At 45.0% G+C, this 23297-nt stretch overlaps 1 protein-coding gene across 6 annotated transcripts in view; it reads left to right on the top strand.

Moving 5' to 3' along the window:
- Nucleotides 1-23297, top strand: part of MEGF11 (multiple EGF like domains 11) — a 410516-nt gene that overhangs the window by 258611 nt on the left and 128608 nt on the right. For all 6 annotated transcript variants that reach the window (XM_029575259.1, XM_029575262.1, XM_029575263.1 and 3 more), the window contains 4 exons: nucleotides 724-970; nucleotides 3459-3579; nucleotides 6322-6458; nucleotides 20121-20333. In XM_029575259.1, the coding sequence (XP_029431119.1) occupies nucleotides 724-970; nucleotides 3459-3579; nucleotides 6322-6458; nucleotides 20121-20333 (718 nt within the window). The remainder of the gene's footprint in view (nucleotides 1-723; nucleotides 971-3458; nucleotides 3580-6321; nucleotides 6459-20120; nucleotides 20334-23297) is intronic.

Here is a 23297-nt window from a genome sequence, read left to right as displayed (position 1 = left end):
ACTACTCTCCTCCTAGAATTTCTCTATGAATCTGATAAGCATTTAGTTTTGAAACTTCTCTTTCACCTGAAAGATGAAATCTTTTGTGGAGGAAGATCTCTGTTTTTCCAGACATCCCGAGAAGTAACAGATATATGCTCTATAAAGTAGCTCAACTGAATGATTTTCTGGCTAATAAAGTGGCTACACCTAGTGTTAGTGCTATTCCCTAAGATGTTATATTGCTCCTATCTGTAGTTAAAGGCTTATTTTTCTAAGTTAATTCATTTGTTGTACTCTCTCTCCCCAATTGTGGTTTATATTGTAGCTCTCTGATGTTTTCCTGAATAATTAGATTTTTTGTTTTTAAATTGTTAGAGATTATTTGCTACTCTCTATAAACCAAGGTTTCTTGGATTTATTGTTTGAAAATCTAATCAAGAAATAGTGACCAGAACTCCATTAGCTCTAATCTCAGCTTTGTGACTTTACCTCCCTGTGCCTCAATTTTGACCCCAGCTCTGTCTCTGCGCTGCATATGTCGTCTAGCGCTCTAGTAGTAGTAGTAGTAGTAGTATAGTAGTAGTAGTGTGCTGACATCACCTTACCTCCCACCTTGGTTTACTGGCTGTGATTGAATAATAATTGAAACTCTTCAGAGTGGGGTCTGTCCTGACCTTGTTTAGTGCTGAGTACATTTCTGGTGCTATATAACTCATAAAAGGCTTATGTGTTGTTTTCCAGGTTGCGACAGTGAGCACTGGGGCCCTCACTGCAGTAACCGCTGCCAGTGCCAGAACGGGGCTCTCTGCAACCCTATCACTGGCGCCTGTGTGTGTGCGGATGGCTATGAAGGATGGCGATGTGAGGAGCTGTGTGACCCTGGGGCCTATGGCAAGGGATGCCAGCAGAGGTGCCAGTGCCAAAATTCTGCCAGCTGTGACCACAAGACAGGAGAGTGTCTCTGTGCCGCAGGATACACAGGGGTTTTGTAAGTCTCACCTGTTTGCTATTTGCCATTGCTCAGTAGAGTTGCTTTATTTAACCGACAGATGGTGGCTGAATATTGGCGTCTTAACTTAATACCTGAGGCAGTGGAGAGCAAAGCGACTTGCCCAGGGGGCATCAGTAGGAGAAGCGGGATTTGAACGCCTGTTCTAACTGCTCTGCCTTTCCTAGGACACAGCTTGCTCTATTGACACACAGTGGAGTTTAGAAAAAATGCTTCCGCTCTAGTTGGATTGACTTTGATTGCCTTAATTAACAAGATGTTTATGCCCATCCTCAGCTGAGTTCATGCTGCAATGAATGCTTTTTTTTATTCTTAGCTTTTCACACTCCTTCACTCAGCTTCAGAATAAACCCAAGCCAGAAAAAATTGCTTGAGTTCTCATTACCCTCTCACCCAAGTACCTGCTCACAATTAAAATAATTACTTTCTGGAAGAAAGTTTTTTTGGGCTGGCTTCACCGCAGGGTTGTGCGTATAAATAGCTGTTGCTACCTGGAGCTGACAGTGATTTGCATATCACATTAAGTTTCCAACATGGAATACTGAAATTATCGTCGAATCTTGTTTCACCCCAGTAATGTCTTTGTAGCACTGCAGTTTTACACAATCTCATAGACAGGCATGCAGCCACCTCTGAGGTGCATTATCTGCCAGCACATTTCTGGGCTTCAAACTCGATGAGAAGCAATAACAGCATTTATTTTATTTTACCAAATGACAAAGCAAGGCATGTTGAGGCATGGGAGATGAAATGAAAAGCCGAATGTGGGAGCAGCTCTTTTGTCTCCTAGTTTTATGCATTAACCTTTTCACCGTGCCCATGGTATCCAGAGTCTTACATCTGTGCTGCAGATATTCCGCTGGATATTCCCGGTGGGAAAGGTGAGGGTGCTTTGCCACTGTTAGATGTGATCAAGGATTAGTTGGCTGCCAATGGACTCCATTTGAATGTCCAAAAAACAGAGATTATGTGGGTAGCTGTGACAAATATCAGTACACAGTGAGGTAGGGAACCTAGGGATACATCTAGATTCTCTTTTACAAACTGAAAATAAAGCCCCTCGGGTATCTTTCAAAACCAGATTTATTCCAAACGCACTGCCAGACTCTGGGTGTAAGTAATCTAAATTACTGCAGTCGTTTGCTTGTAGGCCTGGCACCGCAAGCCACAGCAAGACTGAAAAGTGGATAAACAGAAGAGACCATGTCACCCCCTTATTGTACTCCTTGCATTCTTTGCCAATTAAATGGAGGACTCGCAAGCTGTTGTATTCTGAAAAGAAAAGGATTGCAGATCATAGTCTGCATTAGTAGGAGCTAACCTGCATTTTGGGATCTTCCAACTTTCTTGGAGTTTCTACCTGTAAGGAAGTATAAATTGTAGAGCACACATTCCAGCTTTCACTAAAATAGTCCCTGCAGTGTGCAGTGCGCTACCAGCAGATCTGAGAGCAGGAAGCCTATTTCACACATTCCAGCTTTCACTAAAATAGTCCCTACAGTGTGCAGTGCGCTACCAGCAGATCTGAGAGCAGGAAGCCTATTTCACACATTCCAGCTGTCACTAAAATAGTCCCTGCAGTGTGCAGTGCGCTACCAGCAGATCTGAGAGCAGGAAGCCTATTTCACACATTCCAGCTGTCACTAAAATAGCCCCTGCAGTGTGCAGTGCGCTACCAGCAGATCTGAGAGCAGGAAGCCTATTTCACACATTCCAGCTGTCACTAAAATAGCCCCTGCAGTGTGCAGTGCGCTACCAGCAGATCTGAGAGCAGGAAGCCTATTTCACACATTCCAGCTGTCACTAAAATAGTCCCTGCAGTGTGCAGTGCGCTACCAGCAGATCTGAGAGCAGGAAGCCTATTTCATACATTCCAGCTGTCACTAAAATAGCCCGTGCAGTGTGCAGTGCGCTACCAGCAGATCTGAGAGCAGGAAGGTTCACGAGAAATGTTTGTGTCTGCTTGTTTCAGTGTTATTTTATGTTTCTAGTAATGTCTCATGTTTGAGGTATTTTATGAATGTAGTTATGGAATCCGCACTGGATATATTGGGGATTGTAAATTGGGTAAATAGAATAGGTAAGCCTCATCCCGTTAACTCTGGTAGCTTCTAGCACAGAACTTGGGCTTTTTAAGTTTTAGAGAAAAGGGCAGCAGACACCGCTTGTTAGACATGGGATCCCTGCAGCAGCTCTGCCCAGGAGTCCCAGGGTGCTCAGCCTTTGATATTGTGCCTCAGAGCACACCTGAGGCAGGTAACAGTAAGAGCCTGAAACATGCCCTGTTGTGCCTGGCACTCAGATCATGGCCATGGATAATATGAGCTGTGATATTCTGCCGTTGGTCCGCGTGTAATAAATTCTGTAGGAAGGGCATGCTACCTGTAGCACAGGTGTCCCTAATATAACCTGATAGACGCCACCCTGTCTGATCATCTTCTCTCTGTCTTCCATCTCTCCCCTCCAGCTGTGAAGAGCGCTGCCCACCGGGGAGTCACGGCGCACAGTGCGAGCTGCGCTGTCCCTGTCAGAATGGGGGCAGCTGCCATCACGTGACTGGCGAGTGCGAGTGCCCTGCGGGATGGATGGTATTACTGTTTATCTCACTCATAGAGCTATGACATCCAAATTCCAAGGGGCTGCAAAAGAACACCTGGACGCATTCTGACCCCTGTAGATGATATTCAATTAATTAACTTGAATTTATTTATTTATTTAGCATTTTTCTATACCGACTTTCCAATAACAGAATTATTGATCAATTCGGTTTACATTCTCAACAATAACAATGACAAGTAAATGTCTTACAATGAACAGGTCGAATTAACTTGGATTAAGATATATGGGGTTAATAACATAATTAAAAGGTACGGTGCCTAATGTAGTCTGGCTAAACAGGTGGTATTATAATGTTGTTAGATAATTAGACTGCCAAAGAATATGTGATTTCTAGAGGTCTATATAGTTCTCTAGCGTGTTCCCACGGAGGGGATCATTGGCAGGGATATTCCGCAAGTTGATGTTAAGGGAAAGCTTGGTTGAATAACCAAGTCTTGAGTCGTTTTTTAAATGTAGTGGAGCATTGCACTGATCTGAGATCTGACGGGAGAGTGTTCCAGATTTTAGGACCTGCTGTGGAGAAAGCTCTTTTGCTTAATGCTGACTTCATCGGTGGGATTTGAAGGTTGTTTTTGTTGGCTTGTCTCACTGGTCTGGTAGAGGTGTGGAGTTGGAGAGGGAATTTGAGCTCGAGTGGTGCCAGGTTGTGTAGTGCCTTGTGGGTTACTGAGAGCACTTTGAAAAGTATTCTGAATTTGACGGGAAGCCAGTGTAGGCTTTTTAAGATGGGTGAGATGTGGTCTCTTTTGTTGGACTTGGTTAAGATCCTCGCTGCAGCGTTTTGCAGCATCTGTAGCGGTTTTATGGCGTTTGCAGGTAGACCCAGTAGAAGTGAGTTGCAGTAGTCTATTTTCGTGAGAATGATTGCTTGTAGAACTAATCGGAAGTCTTTAAAATGTAGGAGAGGTCTCAGTCTTTTTAGGACTTGTAATTTGAAGAATCCGTCCTTTACGATGTTATTTATGAGTGATCTGTAATTCATTTGATTGTCCAGTATAATTCCTAGATTTCTGACTTGTGGGGTCATTGTTAATTGGGTAGACATGATGGTACTTGGAAGTGTGTTGGTTCCATTTTGGGAGATGAGGAGATATTCTGTTTTGTTTTGATTAAGGATCAGGTTGAGGCTAGTGAGTAAGTTGTTGATGACTTGTTGGCAAGAGTTCCAGAAGTCCAGAGTTTTTTGGAGAGATTCCGTAATTGGAATCAGTATCTGAACATCGTCTGCGTATAAGTAGTGGATGAGATTTAGGTTGATGAGGAGCTGGCAGAGTGGTAGGAGGTAAATATTGAATAATGTTGAATCCACAGACAGAGCAAGTCGTCCTTATTTTGTTTGCTGAGCAAGTTATGGAATGCTTTGCACTAAGAGAACGTTGCATATTCTCCCAGGCAGAGGCATTTTTAGTCACAAAAAGCCAGCAGAAGAAGGAGGACCCTAGGGAGAAAGTCTTTTAACTTCTCAAATTAGCACATTCAGGAAAGCTTACGTGCAACTCTCACACATGTTTTCCATTGCCCCAACAGGGCAAAGAACATTCACATCGCCTCCACTCCTGGCTACATCTACATGCAACCAATTTAATTTCTCTGTGTTTTCAGACAAGTGCGCCCTTCACAAATGCACAAATTCTTTGTCTTATTGCTTCTTGGGGACGCTTTATAAGAAAAGATGAATTGGATTCCAAAACTGAAAATAGGAGAGAGAGTTTAGAAAGTGGGAAGAAAGGCCTCTAAGCTGCCCTAAAGCTGAGTGAAATATTTTTCGGGCTGCCCATGACAATGTCCCCCCATCATTGGGGCTGGCTACTTACTACGGTTTAAATCCCGAGCTCTTGGTGTCCTGGTGAAAAGCACTGGGGCGGTTTCCCGTCTTATCTTGATTAAATTCTCGACTATCGAAGGGAGGAGCAGAATTGGATTCTGTCATACAGGCCGATGCAATATTGGCGCACGTTGATCGCTCTCTCAGTGCTCGCCGATCCACCTCTCCCGGGCGCCCGATTTAATGGGCTGCCATGGTAAAAAGGAAGTGCTAGGGAAAAGTTTGCATCCCTACGCCTCCTCGGCATTGGGCACCCAGGAGAGGTGGCTGTCAGTGCGGGGATGCTCGTTAATTGAGCATGCGTTTTCCTAACCTGACTGCTGGTGACACTTTCTTTTTTCTGTTCTTTTTAAGGCTTCTCCGACTTAATATCGCCGTGATAATAAGTCGGAGGACCTACAGAAAAGCAATATTTTCTGCTTTTCTGTAAATAGTTGTGGCTCCTTAACAATTAATGCTGCTCTAGGGCAGGAATTTACATGCGATGAGCGCTATTCGCTTCGCGCTGGTTTGGACTCACATTTTGGACACGGTAAACCCCTTATTACGTGAGGGGTTTTGAACGTGCACTCGGGCGAGCGCATTATATTGCATCGGCCTAATAGTGTTACAGTTCGGAACGATAAAGGAACAGGGTTACTGTGCATACGTATCTCATGACCTCCCTCCTAAGAAGAGCTTCTGTTCATTATCAGTGTGCTGAACTTAATAAGGAACCCGTAACTGCTCAAGACCCATCCAGGGATTGTAAAAACTCCTCTTTTTTTGTTGCTAAAAAGGTGCAGGACAGGTTAGGCCTCTGAGCAGATTCTGCAGTAGGTGGCTCCTTTTGCAAATGTCATGAGAAGTCTCATGGGAATGTAAAACCAACCCTCCTCTTCCTTAGGGTTTTGTATGCGCCCAGCCGTGCTTGCCTGGCAAGTTTGGAATCAATTGTAGCCATGAGTGTCCGTGCCACAACGGAGGGCAGTGTGACCGGGTGACAGGAAGCTGCTGGTGCCCAGCTGGATACACAGGAGACAGGTACATGCCAATGCTTTTATTGAAAAGTAATACTGGGGTGCTTCATTCATTAACACCATTTGAAATTGAGCAATCTTGTCATTGCATTTAGCTAATTAGATACAATATAAATATAAGCAGTGTTTTCTGTATTATGTATATGTACTTGTAAAAGAGGATATGTTAGTCCGTCCTTAAAAGTCCAGGAGCAGGCATTTAGCCTGTCCCACCTAAAGACAGCTACAAGAGAATCCTGGTTGCAAGGAGATTCCCCTGAGGTGGCAGGGCCCAGAGGGAAAGGGAGGACCCAGACAAGACTAAGAGAAAGCAGGAAATTTGTTAAATGAAGTATGTGAGTAAACTGCTGCAATTCTGTATCCAGCACTGCTGAGGTAAGCAAGCTTGTGTTTTATTAATTTTTTATTGTAATTAATAAAAGGACAGCCAGAGTCCAGACTGACAGAGGAATCTGTCCTCTGGTAAGCCAAAGGCCACTCAAGGGGTTTTGACCACATATATGGTGTCAGTTTGGGGCCTTCTGTACTAAGCAACTGTAAAGGCAAAGAGATAGAGCAGAAAAGAGAAGAAAGGAGAGAAAATGTTTTTCCAGACTAGCAGGAAGCCTTGCACAGCCAGTACACAGAGGAAAAAGATATGTTTTTCTGGTCTCTGGCGTTAACTGCAGCCATGGGGTAAATACAGCATAGACAGGGGAAAAAAGTCAATCAGAGCCAACAGGTTATAATTTTGTTTCCTTTAAAGAAAGAAAATAAAAAGTAAGGAACTTCAGCAAAGCCTCTATAGTGCCAAAGCTTATTAATTAACATGAATCGATTAGTGCAGATCTCACTAAAGGACAGCAGCAACTCCATAAAATGGTTTGAATTCGACATGAACAATTTAACCAGCAACAGGGGGCACTGACACAGATAGCCCAAGCAATGCAACCCAGCACAGCCAGATGCATTGCCTCCGCTCTTGTTTAAAATGAAGACAGGAGAAGACCTGGATGTGTTCCTAAGAAATTTTGAGAGAACAGCCCACGTGGCTGGCTGGCCTGAAGCTACCTGGATCACCTACCTGGCAAATCTGCTTACAGGCAGAAGCCAAGCAACTTTTCAGGCTGCCAACCCAGATGGAAGAGCCGGCTATTTGCAAGTTAAAAGCACCATCCTGGAAAAGGTGGGTTACTCAACATAAATATACTGGCAGCAAGGCCTTCCACAGCCTGGGGAAAGTCCATGAAGCCTTTTACTTTAGATAAATAATGCCGACTAGAAGTGGCTACAGCCACAGGCAAAAACAGGCCTTAAGGTAGCCAACCAGGTCTTTCTGGAGCAGTTCCTGGATGGGCTGGGCCAACCCATTTGGAATCCAAGGCTCACACTGGAGAAAGCGTTAGAAGTGACGGACGCCTTCCATCAGGCTCAGTTGATGCCAGAACTGGTATGGAAGTTAGGAAGACAAGCCACACAGGGGGTGGTGGTGAGAATGCAAGATCCCAACAGGGGGTCCTCAGAGCAAGACAGCTTTGGTTCTGTACTCTGGCCACAGACCCTAGGCCCACCAGCTTATTTTAATTGTGGGAAGAGAGGTCATTTGGCTGTAGACTGTTGCTAGAAAGGGAGTGAACTTATGGACATCAGCCTGGTGACACAGCTAGCACTAAAGGAAAAGTTCATATTGGCAAGGGAAAGTCTCCAAGGGAGAGATGAATACTGGGTCACAGGGGAGAAGAAATCCCTGAGCTTCAAGCACAAATAAGTGGCACATGTACAGGCATTCTCTCCTTTTCCTCACTTTGTGTAGAGAATGACATGAGGAGGAGTCTTGGCCCTTTGAGAAAGATGGAAACAACAAATCCTTTGTAGGACATGTTGAAGTTAAAGGAGAACAAGTCCTTCAGACATGCTCCTAGTGTGGAGAGAAAAAACATATTGTCAAAGGTTGTCCGTGGCTTGAAGATAAAGTCTGGGAATTAAGTTCTGAGGAAGATTCACAGCTGTAACTTTGTGGACATTCCCCGTTTGGAACTGAAGGACTTTGTGATCCCAGCTGAGCTGAATGAGATCACTACCCAAACTGTGGTGGACTCAGGGTACAGAAAGACTCCGATCAGTAAGGAGCTAGCCCAGAGAGGATATGTCAATTACAATAAAAAGGCAACACTCACCTGCATACATGGTGACCAGTCAGATTTTACTGACAACTCTAGTGGAGCAAGCGAATATAGAAGTGGGAATATTTCCCAAGCTTCCATGGTTCACAGACACCATTATCTCCAGTTTGAGACTCCGTGGGGCCAGTTGGGCTAGCCCAGATTATGCCGAGAGATCTCCTCTGGAAACCACTCCATGGGACACTGTAAATGTATACCTCACAGAGAGACAGAACCAGAGAAGGAAATCCAAGAGGCCCCAGGGTTTGAGAACTGTTGGATGCAGGGAATAACCTCCCAGTGCAGGTGACAGAGGCAAAAACAATAACCATTAAATAAAGCACGGGTCAAGTACAGAGGATCATTAACTGCAAAGAAGGGAACAGCCAGAGATCAAGTGAGGTCTAAGACACTGTAGCAGTTCTAGACCTCTCATGATTTTAAACACCTCTTTCATATCCCCCTCAGCCGTCTCTTCTCCAAGCTGAACAGTCCTAACCTCTTTAGTCTTTCCTCATAGGGGAGCTGTTCCATTCCCCTTATCATTTTGGTTGCCCTTCTCTGTACCTTCTCCATCGCAATTATATCTTTTTTGAGATGCGGCGACCAGAATTGTACACAGTATTCAAGGTGCGGTCTCCCCATGGAGCGATACAGAGGCATTATGACATTTTCCGTTTTATTCATCATTCCCTTTCTAATAATTCCTAACATTAACATTCTGTTTGCTTTTTTGACTGCTGCAGCACACTGAGCCGACGATTTCAATGTGTTATCCACTATGATGCCTAGATCTCTTTCTTGGGTGGTAGCACCTAATATGGAACCCAACATTGTGTAACTATAGCATGGGTTATTTTTCTCTATATGCATCACCTCCCAAACCCCCCCACCCTGATCTACCTACTATCTTCCCTGGTGGTATAGTGGTGAAGACTGCAGTACCCCCTATGCAACTGAGGCTGGTGAAGTTATATCCAAAATGGCGCCAGCCAGCCTTGGGTGCCCCTTTGTCCCGTCACGCAGGATTCACCAACCTGTGATGCCAAGTACTGCAAGTTTGTGAATCCTGCAAATTTCCCCTCCAGGGAAGGTAACCCCAGCTTAATTAATAGACCCCATAAGTAAGTAAAACTTGACTTGTTGCGTTCAGCAGACCGCGGGTCCGGTCTTCTGCCCTTACCTCCAGGCCGGGCCAGCTCTCCTCCCCTCCCACCACTGCACCAACTTTCAGGGATGCAGCCAACTGCTGAGCCTGCCTCCCAGCTCACGTCTGCTCCAAGTGTCAGTCCCTCTTCAGAGCACATCGAATACTCTCCTCTCTGCGGCAGGACGCCACCAGATCCCCAAGGTATGCCCCCTCCCATAGGGTGTGCGCATGCAATGACTGCCCGTACTTAAAGGGCCAGCGGCGGGAACTCCCTGGAGGCACTCCTGCATGACATCTTCTGTTCCTGGTTTCTGATCCCTGCTGTGCTCCTGTGTCTTGTTCCCGGTTCTCTTGGCAGTCTAGTTTGTCTCTTAGTGTTCTTGACATCCTGGTCAGTCTTCCTTGTCTGTCTTCAGCGTCCCTTCCTGCTCTTGAGGTTCCTCATCATCCTCTTCATTTCTTGCCTCACCAGATTGGACTTCTGGCTTGACCTTGGATTGGACCTTGACACCGCTTGACCTCCAGCTGCCATTGACCACTGCCTGTTTACTGTTACTGACTAAACCCTGCCTGGCCCGACCTCGACCTTAACAGAACTCTGCCTGTCTTGACCACAGCCTGAATCTGTCTCTGATTACCTGCCACCTGCCCTGACCGCTGCTTGACCGCTCTCCCTCACTGTCCTGGCCTGCAACTACTTCCACATGACAGATCTTTACCTCCACAGAGACCCTGCAATAAGTCCAGCTGTCCCCGGCACCCGAGAGCTCAACCTAAGGGGAACGAGGGCTGGTATTGGTGAAGCTCCAGTTGGGCCTCTGTTCCAGCCAGCTCTGCCTGCCAATGGCGTGGACCTGCAGGTTGCACCAACTTCCCCTCTACCCAAGGGTCTGCTCCCACATCAGTACTTTTAAAGGATGATTTAAGGGGGGGGGGGGGAGGCAGGTTCTACAAATATACTTGTCACTACTAACCTCTTCATACAGTTTTACAATCTTGTTCTAAATTTGGAAAGTAACAATAAAATTGTACCAGCAGTGCTCTGAAGAAAGAGGAGATTCTTGCACCATCAGTATGGCACTATTTATTATTTTTTACATTTATAAACCTGCATAAATTGTAGAAGCACCCTAAGCAACAGTGTAAGCACAAGTATTCATAACATATAAAAATACAATAGTCATAACACAAAAGCCAAATAGATGTAACATTAAAACATACATTATCAGAAATTCCAAAAAAAAGCTCAATCTTTCTCAAAAGCTGCTTGATTTCTGGAAGATTAAATAATTTTGATCCTCCAGAATAGTCTGGGAAAAGCTATTCCTAGTCCCATCCCCCCCCCCTTGCCATCCAGGGAGCCAGGCCAGCTAGCCTGCCGGAGACTGAGTAGCCGGACGACACCAGGCCAGCTGAGGAAGGGGCTGAGCCAGCCCTCCAGGATTTCTTCCTCCCTGCCCCACCGCTCCTTCATCTGCTGCTCTGGTCACTGCTACGAGGTACTGGGACCCTCTCTGCTCACCATCATCCAGCCAGCTCAAGAGATGTACTCCCCCCCCCCCCCCCCCCAAATCTTAACTCCCCCTACCAGAAAGTCTACAGCTCCTGCTGCTAAGCCTGCTCCTAAATACTGTGAGTAACACTAAGGAGCTACTTTCACCACATCACCTCACCCACTCCTCCCCATCCTCAAATATATGCCTCACCTCCTGTCCAGCCCAAGACCCCTTCCCCCATAACAATAACAGGCCAAGGACAATATGTCCTCCATCACATACCACACCCCCTAAGCTTATTAGTTCCCAGATAATTGTAATTCCTTATCAAGGCAAGCTTTAAGGGCGGCACTCCCTAACCCCTCCCAAGCCACTCCTCCTCAACACTGTCTTTCCCCCCCCCCCCCCCAAAAAAAATTGTCACACTACATTACCTTCTCCTAGACCATGCTGCAGGCTTCATGTGCCTGACATAGGATACAGACTGTCCACATTTCCTTCAAATCTGTCACCAAGATTGCACTTGCCCTCATTCCCCACACCAAAACAAATGAGGCAGGGCTTTCAGTATTCAGAGATTGAATCCATAGACCTACAGATGAAAACCACCCTACATGGGGCCTCTTCCTGCTATACCACCCTCCACTGAACCAGCATGAAGCCCTGCAAGACCATCGAACAGCCATGGCAGAAATCATCCTAGAACACCCAACATCTCTCTTCCTTGGTGACTTCAACATTCTAGGTTGATAATCTAAATTCAACACCAAGAAAGGAACTGCTCGCTACATTGGATACCCTCTGCCTCACCCAACTAATCAACAGCCCAGCGCACAAAGCATGCCACACCTCAACCTAGTACTTTCACCATGCAACCTGCTCCAAGAACTACAAATCAACAATATCCAAATCTCCACACTCTTTTGGGCAGATCACCATCTAATTCGCCTAGAGATGCTGCCTTCTTCAACCAAAAAACCCCCTAAAATGACCACCACAAAACTGACTAGGCCTTCCACTAACTTGAGCCCTAAAACTAAGCCCACTGCCCCCTTCCACCCACCAACACAAATCTAGGAGTATTCTCTTCTAACGCACTTGTAGTTTACTGGAATTTCGGAAAGTCAAAAACCATAGACACACTTGCCCCAGAGAAAATAATCAACATCAGAAATCCTAAGCCTGAACTGAGAGAACTAAAACAAACTGGAAAGACATTAGATGACTTCTCCTCCTCCATCCATTCCCAAAAAAGCCCACCATGGCAGACTAACCAATCAATCACATCAGATTGGAGCTGGATACTACTAATAAAAAATGTCCCCCTCGAGAAAAGCAATCCACACCTCACTATTCCCTCACAACATTTCCACCCTCTATTTGAAGAAAAAGCAGATGCCCTCCTCCCAATTTCAAGCCCACAACATGCCAAGAAGATCCCTGCCCCTCCTTGCTTATCAAAAAAGTGAAAGTTGGGTTACTCAGCCAGTGTACCTTCAACACCTCATTACCGGAAGCCACCTTCCAAAGTCCCTAAGAAAGGCAGTAATAAAACCTACACTGATGGACCCAAATGACATATGCAACTACTGACCAGTATCCAACCTCCTATTTCTAAGCAAGGTTATTGAGAAAATCAGTCTTGCTACAACTTTATAGAAGAGGTTCTGGTAGGTCCTAAGACCTGAGATTGTAGCTCCATCACAAGATGACCAGTTCATTATGTTCTTCTCTTAGCAGGCCATGGGAACAAACCTCACTCAAGGTCTCAGAGATTAAGCAAGAATGTGTAGCTCCTGTTATCTTTAATAGATATGATAGGTAGAGACATTTGTTGCATAGCTTGCATTAATAACCCAAACTTAAAGCTTGAGGCAATTTGTGTAATTAAAGCTTGGCACTGAGACTTTTCTGTTTAGAAACAGTATATAAATTTGGTAAATTGCAATGAAAGCCAGAATGCTTACTGAGAGCTTACTCAAAGCATGGCCTTCTTATAATATTATTTGCAGAATAAAGAGAGCAGCAATAAAAATAATAAATAAATAAATAAATGTACTGGAAACGGAGTCCTGCCTATATTTTGGAAGTGAGCCAAGATGGAATAACCCCAGCCCCCACAACTTACCAACTTTCTACAAGCTGCAAACCTCTTTGACCTCATTCCCATTTGGTTTCAGAAATCCATCACAGCTGAGAAATGATGAGAAGGAGCTTGGTTGATGTTCTCTGACTCTGCCTAGATCAGGACCAACCTGAACTCCTGGACTTTTCAGCAGCATTCAACACCATAGCCCACGAGATCTTTATCACCCGACAAACAAGCATTGCTGGCTTGGCACTGGAATGGCTTAATTCCTTCCTTCCAGGATCGCACCCAGACTCTCTCTCTTGGATAAGCATCCTCACATCCCAACCCTCCACTATCTGGGGTCCCACATGTCTCCATCCTCTCTCTGACTCTCTTTAACATCTACGTGGTCCCGCTAGGCAAGGAGTCCGATATTCTCTACCTCACTTATGCAAATGGCATCCAATTACTGTGCCCCCTAGGCTTAGACCCGGACCATGCAATCTCCTTCCTCTTTATCCAACTGCCAGGATAAAGAGGAAGGAGCACTTTACAACAATCTGCTTCACAACAAACTAAAACTAACCACCCAAGCTTTATGCCTCACTCCCTCCCACAGCTAAGGATCCTCTGTGCTTATCCCAGGCTTTACCTCTCACTCCCCCACAGCTAAGGATCCTCTGTGCTTATCCCAGGCTTTACCCCTCACTCCCTCACAGCTAAGGATCCTCTGTGCTTATCCCAGGCTTTACCTCTCACTCCCTCCCACAGCTAAAAGATCCTCTGTGCTTATCCCAGGCTTTACCCTTCACTCCCTCCCACAGCTAAGGATCCTCTGTGCTTATCCCAGGCTTTACCCCTCACTCCATCTCACAGCTAAGGATCCTCTGTGCTTATCCCAGGCTTTACCCCTCACTCCCTCCCACAGCTAAGGATCCTCTGTGCTTATCCCAGGCTTTACCCCTCACTCCATCTCACAGCTAAGGATCCTCTGTGCTTATCCCAGGCTTTACCCCTCACTCTCCAACAGCTAAGGATCCTCTGTGCTTATCCCAGGCTTTACCCCTCACTCCCCCACAGCTAAGGATCCTCTGTGCTTATCCCAGGCTTTACCCCTCACTCCCTCCCACAGCTAAGGATCATCTGTGCTTATCCCAGGCTTTACCCCTCACTCCATCTCACAGCTAAGGATCCTCTGTGCTTATCCCAGTCTGTATTCCTCACTCCCCCACACTATGCAAATCTCAAGCTTTTTTTGAATTCTCTTACTATTTATGGCAACGCCATCTACGTTGGGGAGCTGTTCCGTGCATCCACCTTCCTTTCTCTGTGTTTCCCCCTGAGTTTATCCTCACCTTAGCTTCTTGTTTTAGAACTCCTATTGCACTGAACCTTGCTTCTTGTGCAATATTTATCCGTCTGAATATATCTGTGCTGCTAATGCTTCTGGTTTTGCAACAGCTCATATCACATGTACAAAAAGCATGTTTTGTTCACGTGAACCACACTTTCTGTGCATAGAATATGATTAATGTGCACAAACATCTTTTCAGTGTAGAAACTCCCATCTACAGGTCCTGGCACTGGAACTTCAGCTTCCGCCCATAGACTAACATGAAAGCCTGGAAACGTTCTCCATCTGGGACTAGGAGTTAAGTTTCCAGCACTAAGAATGAGAGGTAAGCCAGCGCCCCTCTCAGCACTGGGGGAGGATACTGGCTAACGCCCCCATTTGCATGTGATTTGCATGAGAGGGCGCGATGCTGCATGCACCGTCCTGTGTGAACGTTTCTTGCTGCACGGTCAGCAAAGGTCAAAGGTGTGTGCAAACTGCCGGTTTAGCCGTGCCCTCCACCCTCCCTGCAGCATATTCTTGAGCAGGGGGTGCTGAGTCTTACACGAACCTCTGCTCAGTGCGTAATGATCCGAGCGCGGAGCAGAGCGAAAACATGAGTGTCATTTAGCAAACCGATTCCGGAGCCAATCCAGCAGAAAACTGAAGGCGCACGTGTTATTTTATCTGCTAAGCAGCCTGTCTTATGCCCAAGATTTTGTGAAATTGCTTCAGTTCATATTGTGGGTGACAGCCCGCATTACCTCAATCTAAAATGATTATTGAGTATGTGAAGAGTTCACTGGATTGCACATCTGCTCAGATAGGGAGAAACAAATGTAAATGGAGCAGGAAACATAACTAGGGCTTAGCAGCTCATCTCGTAATTTAATTAAGCAATGAATCTGCCTGTTAATGGTGTTATTGGACATATCAGATTGATATGTTGCAGAGGAAGGATATTTAAGTAGAAACCTAATTCCTACCGTGATTATCCTTATGTTCCTGAGGAGTCATTATTAGGGTACTTTGTACAAAATTCATTAGCTGGAGCTGTTTGATCTCTAAATAAATAAGTTGGTTGGATTGTTGGCAGAAAAAAAGGGCTAATTATGTAAATGGATTAGTTCGTCAATATTTCATTTCCAGATGCGTTTCTCCATACGTAACGCTTAATGTTCTATAAATATAGAACATTATAAATAGTTATTGACTAAAAATCCGTCTTGCTCACTGCAGTGCTTTCTTACTAATGAGCGGCGCTGTACATGGCTCCGAGCAGATGTCACAGGGCATTCCTTAATTCAATAACTTGCATGCTCGTCTCTAGCAAGCTGCATAAACAAACGGGTTTCCTATCACTTCCAGGTTTGTGTGTGCGTGCCCCAGCTCCCTCCTCTCCTGATAAATCATCCTATCCCTTATTGCAGGATGGATGGATGGATGTCACTGCATTAGTATCTGACAGCACTAGAGGGATCTGGCAGGGGGAGAGCATTTCTGGGACTCGCTCTGTGACATTTGCAGAAATGGATGACAGCATTAACAGAACTCCTTCATACACAAACAATAAGAAAAAAACGCGTAAAGAAATTCTCCCAAAGCTGGAATGCCAAATTGGGTTTTGGTAAAATTGATACTTTTAGTTCAAACTTCTCCTTGATATTTTTTGGGGTGCTCTGGTTGCTGATTATAAATACATTATAAAAATGATCGCTGTGTTGATAGCTGCTGTTAAATTATGTTTAAAGGAGCATGTCTGCTTTTAGAAAAAGAATGTAGGACAATTGCTGTCTGTGCTTACCTTGTTGCCACAGTGCCTCATCCGGCAGGCTGAGCTGAGGGTGAGTGGCAGAATGTGCTCATTAACTTTCAACCCTTTCTCTTTCATGGTCTGTATTCTGCTTTGCTGTGCTGCAGGTCATCCCTGTGCTTTGGTAGGGTGGCCTGACTCATTAATCTTTTATTACTCAGCGGCAGACCAGGAGAATGACTGGTAGAAAAGGATTGCTAGGCGCCTTTCTGCTCTGTGCCCGAGATGTGTGCTTTTAATCAAGGCATGGGATTAAACAGATGCTGACGGGCATTCACCAATACCTAGCCAGCAATAGATAAGGAAATTGCTTTTCTCACTACTGAAGTATAACATTAATTCATGGCAGTTCATTATGTAAAAATGTTATCCCTACACCTTGTGAAAATGTAAATCCTTGGAAACTGCAGATCAAGCCATACCCCACCCTCCCGTTCTGCATCCTTCTGAGATGACAGTGGGATAAGTTGCAGTAAATTTGGAAGGAGATCAAGCCTAGCGTTAATTGGATGTGAAACATTATAAATGAGGGAGGGCTTAGCAGTTTCTAACGAGATTGGGTTTTCAGGACCCTTAAACTCCCCACACTGAGGATGAACATCCGATGCTCTGAGCAAGGTGACTGTGTACTCGGAGTACATAAAAGTAGCCGTGATGAAGCAAATTCTGAGGCTCCATGAAAATAGGGAGCAAAAGGGTTTTATAATGGACATAGAAACATGAAGACAAAAAAGGAACATCTGGCCATCCCCTAACTAATTTAATTTAGCTTTACAATTACCCTCCCGCCCTCAGAGATCCCCTGTGTCTAGCCCAGGCTTTCTGGAATTCAGGTGCCATTTTTGTCTCCACCACCTCCACACATGCACCACCCTCTCTGTAAAGAAATATTTCCTAAGATTACTCCTGAGTCCACCCCCTTTCCAAGGCCTGTGCAAGATGTTTGGGTCCCCTCCCCCCCCCCCCCCCAACCTACCTCCTGCACATTGCTGCCTCCTACCAGCAGCAGTAGCTCCAGCACAGCGCTCCCTCTCTGGCACAGCACCCTCTGGGCTGGTGGGATTTTGCTGCCCCCAAAATCTTAGTGCTCTAGGTGATCATCTAGTTTTCCTAATGAAAGCAACAGCCCTGCCCCTTTCACTTTCATTTTGTGACCCCCTCGTTCTAGAGCCTCCTTTCCATTGACAGAGGCTCCTCGCCAGAGGATGTGGTTAGTGCAGTTAGCATAGCTGGGTTTAAAAAAGGATTGGATAAGTTCTTGGAGGAGAAGTCCATTACCTGCTATTAAGTTCACTTAGAGAATAGCCACTGCCATTGGCAATGGTTACATGGAATAGACTTAGTTTTTGGGTACTTGCCAGGTTCTTATGGCCTGGATTGGTCACTGTTGGAAACAGGATGCTGGGCTTGATGGACCCTTGGTCTGACCCAGTATGGCAACTTCTTATGTTCGTATCTCAACAAGAACCTTTGGATTTACCTTCACCAAGACAGATCAGACTGGAAAGCATATGTGGCATTAGTTTCTCTTGGTTAGCACCTTGTCTCTCATGATCACTGCGCCTTGAAAGAGATTACTTCAAATTCAGGAAGGCCTTCAAATCCTATTTTTTCTCAAAAGCCTTTTCAGACATTTTTTTATATTTTTACTGTATACTTTACTTTGATCATGTAGATATGTTTTACATAAGGGGTTTTATCGGATTTTAATTCAGGCTGGCGTGCTCTTTTATCATGTATTTTATTATGCCTGTTTTGTGTCATATGTCTGTTTAGGTAACATTGCTTTACCTAGCATTACCTTGTAGAATTGATACCTTATGAACATTTGGCTATTTATTGTGCTATTTTATGTTATACTGTTTTATTATAACATATATGTTTTACTAACATTAGTTATTTAATGTTTTTATTTTTAATTTATCTATTTATCTATATATTTCCCTGATTTTACTTTGTACATTGCTTTGATTTACAACCTTGTAAGAAATGCAATTAATTAAATAATAAATGGAATTGGAATTAGACTTACTCATAATCCCTTCCCAGGCCAAGAACCAAGGTCTCACAAAAAACTCCAAAAATCAGCAAAATCTCGAAAATAATAATTCTGGAGCTGACCTAGCCAGACAGGGAAATGTACTGGAAAGAATTTGTTTCCCACCTCCCCTGGATTCCAAACAGTGAAGCTTGATCCCTGGAATAGACCCAAACTTCAAACAAAAATCTCCTGCTTCCTCTGAACTCTAAACCCAAACTGCACTGCCACACCTTGCAATGACACCATCAGGAGGCAGCACCTGTGGAAATTCTGATCTGAAATGATGCACCCCGCCCTCTACTGCCTACCTCTAGCTCCTGTCTCAGAAGGGTTCAGGAGCTAGGGCCATATAGTGGGGATCCCAGGGGGGTTCCTTTCTATTCTGTCATTAGTCTTGTCTCCCCATTTTACTGTATCTCACCCTTACCACCAGGGCCAGCCTTAGACACACTGGGAGCCAGTGCAGAAGCTAAGGAGTGAGCCTAGAAAGTGCCAGGTGCCTTGAAGTCCTGCCTCAGTGACATCACTCAGCTTCACCAAGGAGGCCTCTGGTGGTGCTCGGACTCTGGGCGTTTGCCCTTCTTGTCCCCCCTAAAGCCACAGGCCTGGTACTACCTGAGCAGCAGTGGCAGAAGAGAGCAACAGTGGGTGAAGAAAGGAAGGCAAGAGAGAGAGACCCCAGTAGGGCTGTGGTAGAGCCCATCTTGCCAGTGGTGGGAGGCCTCACATGAGACTGTGAGTGAGTGGGAGAGAGAATGAACATGAGTGAGTGGGAGAGAGAATGAACATGTGTGTGTGTTAGAGAAAGTTTGGAGGAGGTAGGTGAAGCCTCAGGGTGCAAGGTATTAAATTGGATCACTGGAGGGAGCCTGGCTTTTTTTCAGTAGGGACTGGGGGCTTGGGAGAGAGACTAAGCGTGACTGAGAGTGTGAGACAGACTGATAAAGTGAGACTGAACGAGTGTCAGGCAAGACACGTTATACAGAGATGCAGTTTGTCAGCTTAGTTTGAAGGGGGGGGGGGGCAAGGACTACAGAGATCATACTGGATGGGACCAACTCAGCAGTAATCCAGAGCATTTGGGTGGGACTGCCCCATGTCCTCCTCGAGCTATGCTTATAGAGAGTCGAGACAAGGAATGAGGCTGAGAGCGTGTGAGACAGACAGAGACTGTTTCTATTGTGTTGCTTATTGGAGGCAGCCCTGGCGCTGAGAGGTCATGGCCAGCTCCGTGCACATTTGCAGTGGTGACTTTCTGAATCGGGAATTGAGGGTCTGGTTTCCAACTGGTTCAGAAAGGTGAGGGTTTGACGTTGTAGAGCAAAGATTTGCTTCTGGCCCCTGCTCCAGGACTTTTCATATACATGAGCTTGCAGTCTTCCTGGCTCCACTGCTTTATCTTTTTGCTAGATGTGGTTTCTTTCTTGTCCTAACATTTTATTTCATGAATTTTCACTTTCACACACAGTGTTCACAAAAGCTTTTTCTGTGCTCTTATATCATGGAGGGCACTCAGCAGTTCACCAGTCTTTTCTTTAGCATCCAAATGAAAATTATTCCTTTGGACAATCCATAGCAGTTTCTAATTTAAAGCTTTCTGGTATCTTCTGCTTCTTTTCAGATGTCAGGAAGAGTGTCCCATTGGGACGTATGGCTTTCAGTGTGTGGAAAAGTGTGATTGCCAGAACAGAGCCAAGTGCTACCACGTTAACGGAGCATGCCTGTGCGACCCGGGCTTCAAAGGAGTCCTCTGCCAGGAAAGGATATGTCCAGAAGGACTTTATGGGCTGAAATGCAACAAAGATTGTCCCTGTAATGTAACTAACACCCTTGGGTAGGTAAGCAGAATGGGTGAGCCTGCACACCATTTGAAGTCTGAAACGACTGAAAATTCTGCATTCTGATTGGTCCAATGAGAGCACTGGGAATTTTGGGTGCTTGGCTCTTTCTTTTTCATGTGTGAGAATAATTTTTATTGGAATTAAAAGGGGCAGTGAATAAATGCTAGCAGTAAAGTGTAGTTTTGTTGTTTGTGATCCGCAGAGAGTGAGTTTGATGGGAAAGAAGTTGTAGGACCTGAATTCACAGCGTGAGACTCTGGAGTTACACCTGTGTCTAAAATCAAACTTGCCCCATTGGCGTGCATTCTTGCAGTGAATCCCATTGGTTGTCTTGTTTTTTTGAAAGGGCAAAAACCATAGTTTAGATGAAACAAATAGTGTGTGTATGTGAGGAGGGAGCAGAGTTAAACATTTGATGCAGTCTAATGAAGAAGACAGTAAAAAGCATCCTGGCACCAGCAAGTCAGAGAAGACTTGACGTAGGCAGGGGGATCTGGGAGGAGAGTGAATTGCTGTAGGCCAGGGCATCTCTTCTCTGGGGCCCAAAAGGGAAGAGCGATTCATTGTAAGCTGAGGGATTCATTCCCTGGGAGGAGGAAGTCTGTGTAGGACTGACGATCTCCTTCCTGGGCCAACAGCAGATAAAAGTAAGGGAACATAGGGAGAGTTACTTTCTGAGCCTGGGAGAAGAGAAGAGTCTGAGCACAGTGCCATTACTTCTGTGATATTTCACAGATTAACTCATGCAAAAATATATTTCTTTTACAGAAAGGGTGGAGGAGACGTGGAACAGTCTCCCAGTTGGTGTAGTGTGGTCCAAAACAACAGATTAAAAAAAAAAACCCAAAAAACAAGCAATTCATGGAGCATTTCCAAATATATAACACCTCCATGTCACCCCCACCATATGCCCCCCCCCTTACCCCCATGTATGCTTCTGTGGCCTGCGTAGTTCAGAGTTTATGTAACAGAGTTTATGTCCAGCGCCCCCTATAGCACAGCTAACAAATTCTCAACAATCCTTTAGTAATTATTGCCATCATGTTTCTTATTTATGAGTCGCAATATAGAGTAAGTGTCACAAATACATTGTTTCTGACATTCTCCTTTACTCTAAAGACAGAAGATATGAAGAAAAAAAGGGAAAATACCAATATACAGTTCTAGCAATCTCACAGGTGCCAGCTCCATGCGAGCCCTGGGTGCTCGAGAAGAGCACCCCCAATCTGAAATCTACCTCTTTTATTACCTCTTCAATCTCCTGCACTCATGGTAAGTGAGATGCAACAAGAAATTGAAAAGGTGAGAGATCAGACAGATTACTCACCCAGCTGCTGCTTATGAGCACGCTGATGGAGAAATTAGGAGGCCAATATTCAAATCTAAACATTTAGATGGCTAATTTGAGTTAGGAGGCTAACGTGGAGTGAGATGGATAACTTGGAGTTAGATGAATAACTTGGAGTGAGATGGCTTGTTACAACTTGTGAGGCACTGTGTGTGCATAAGTAAGAGTTACATAGAGGAGAGGTTTCCCCTGATATTTTTCTGAGAATCTGATCTTTTGCTGATTGAGCTAAAATATGCACAAAAGGAAGAATTTATCAAGGAATTCTCCTAAAGGCACAGAATGGAAAAACCGTTGATTAATTTAGCTGTGAATCTGAGAACTTTTGAGATGATGGCAAAGTCTGGGAATAGACAGGGCAAGTAAACTGGGCCTTTAAAAATTGCCCAGCTTGCACAGGGTTTGGGCTAAAGTGCAATTTGACTTGTGGATTGCAGAGATGGTCCCAGCGTGGAGGATTGAACAACAGCTAGAGCTTTGATTATTTTTGTGCAGAGAAAACAGGTGCAAGTCTCTGTGCATGATTTGTCCTTGAGTAAGAATCAAAGTAGTTTTCCTTTGGTTATTGGTGCGAACCCCACTTGTAAAAATCGCCCCCTTTTGGTTATGGACCCAAAGCCTTAAAATGTTGTAAACCCCCTTCTGGGTGAGTGTGGGATGGGGACTGCCTGCTGCTTGAGGCTTTTCAGATCGCTGATTTTTGGAATGTCAGGGATTTGCCACAGCTCTGGTCCTCGCCTTCGTCACTGCCACAGATACTGGAGGTCTGTTAGATAAGGCTTTCTTAGAAATTAATTTTCCTGTTTATGAGCCAAGGGGGTCTCTGCTTTCTGTGGAGCTGAGTGAGAAGAGTGGCTGCTTCACATTAATGTTATATTTCATTCCCTTCCCAAACCCAAGCTCAATGCTGCTTACGTTTCAGGTCCGGTAGGTCCTTCCCTGCCCCAGGGGGCTTACAATTGAAATTCCTACCTGAGGTGAATTGGCAGAGGTCAGAAGGAAAATCAGAAGCAGGACTTGGGCTGTAAGCCCTAAGATACGCCACACCACCTTTTTATACGAGGGCATTGTTTTATTTCCATGAAGCCTTGGCTGTAGTAGGCAATCCTGTACGAGTTAAAGCCGGATAAGTCAAGTGGGGACAGAGGGAAGACTTAACCCCTATAGTGTACAGGTAAATCAGGTTCCCGCTCAGGAGATGAATGGCACGTGACAGCTGAACATCTTTTCTGGACTAGAAGCTTTCAATTCTCATGAATCCTTTCACAGCCACAGGTTACATTGGGCTTAAAGAGATATCTTAATTGAAACAGATTTTTTTTTTTTTAAATGTTTCATTGCCTGTGCATATGGAGCTGTACAAGAGAACTTATATGAGAAGAAGTTCTCTGCTCCAAAGAGCTAAGTCTGCTTTCAAGCCAGCCACATGCTCGGACACAGGCATAAGAACATAAGAACATAAGAAAATGCCATACTGGGTCAGACCAAGGGTCCATCAAGCCCAGCATCCTGTTTCCAACAGTGGCCAATCCAGGCCATAAGAACCTGGCAAGTACCCAAAAACTAAGTCTATTCCATGTTACCATTGCTAATGGCAGTGGCTATTCTC

Source organism: Rhinatrema bivittatum, chromosome 13 (assembly GCF_901001135.1).
Source record: "Rhinatrema bivittatum chromosome 13, aRhiBiv1.1, whole genome shotgun sequence".
NCBI lineage: Eukaryota > Metazoa > Chordata > Amphibia > Gymnophiona > Rhinatrematidae > Rhinatrema > Rhinatrema bivittatum.
The sequence above is the reverse complement of the archived record's forward strand: the minus strand, read 5'-3'. Positions and strand labels throughout refer to the sequence as shown.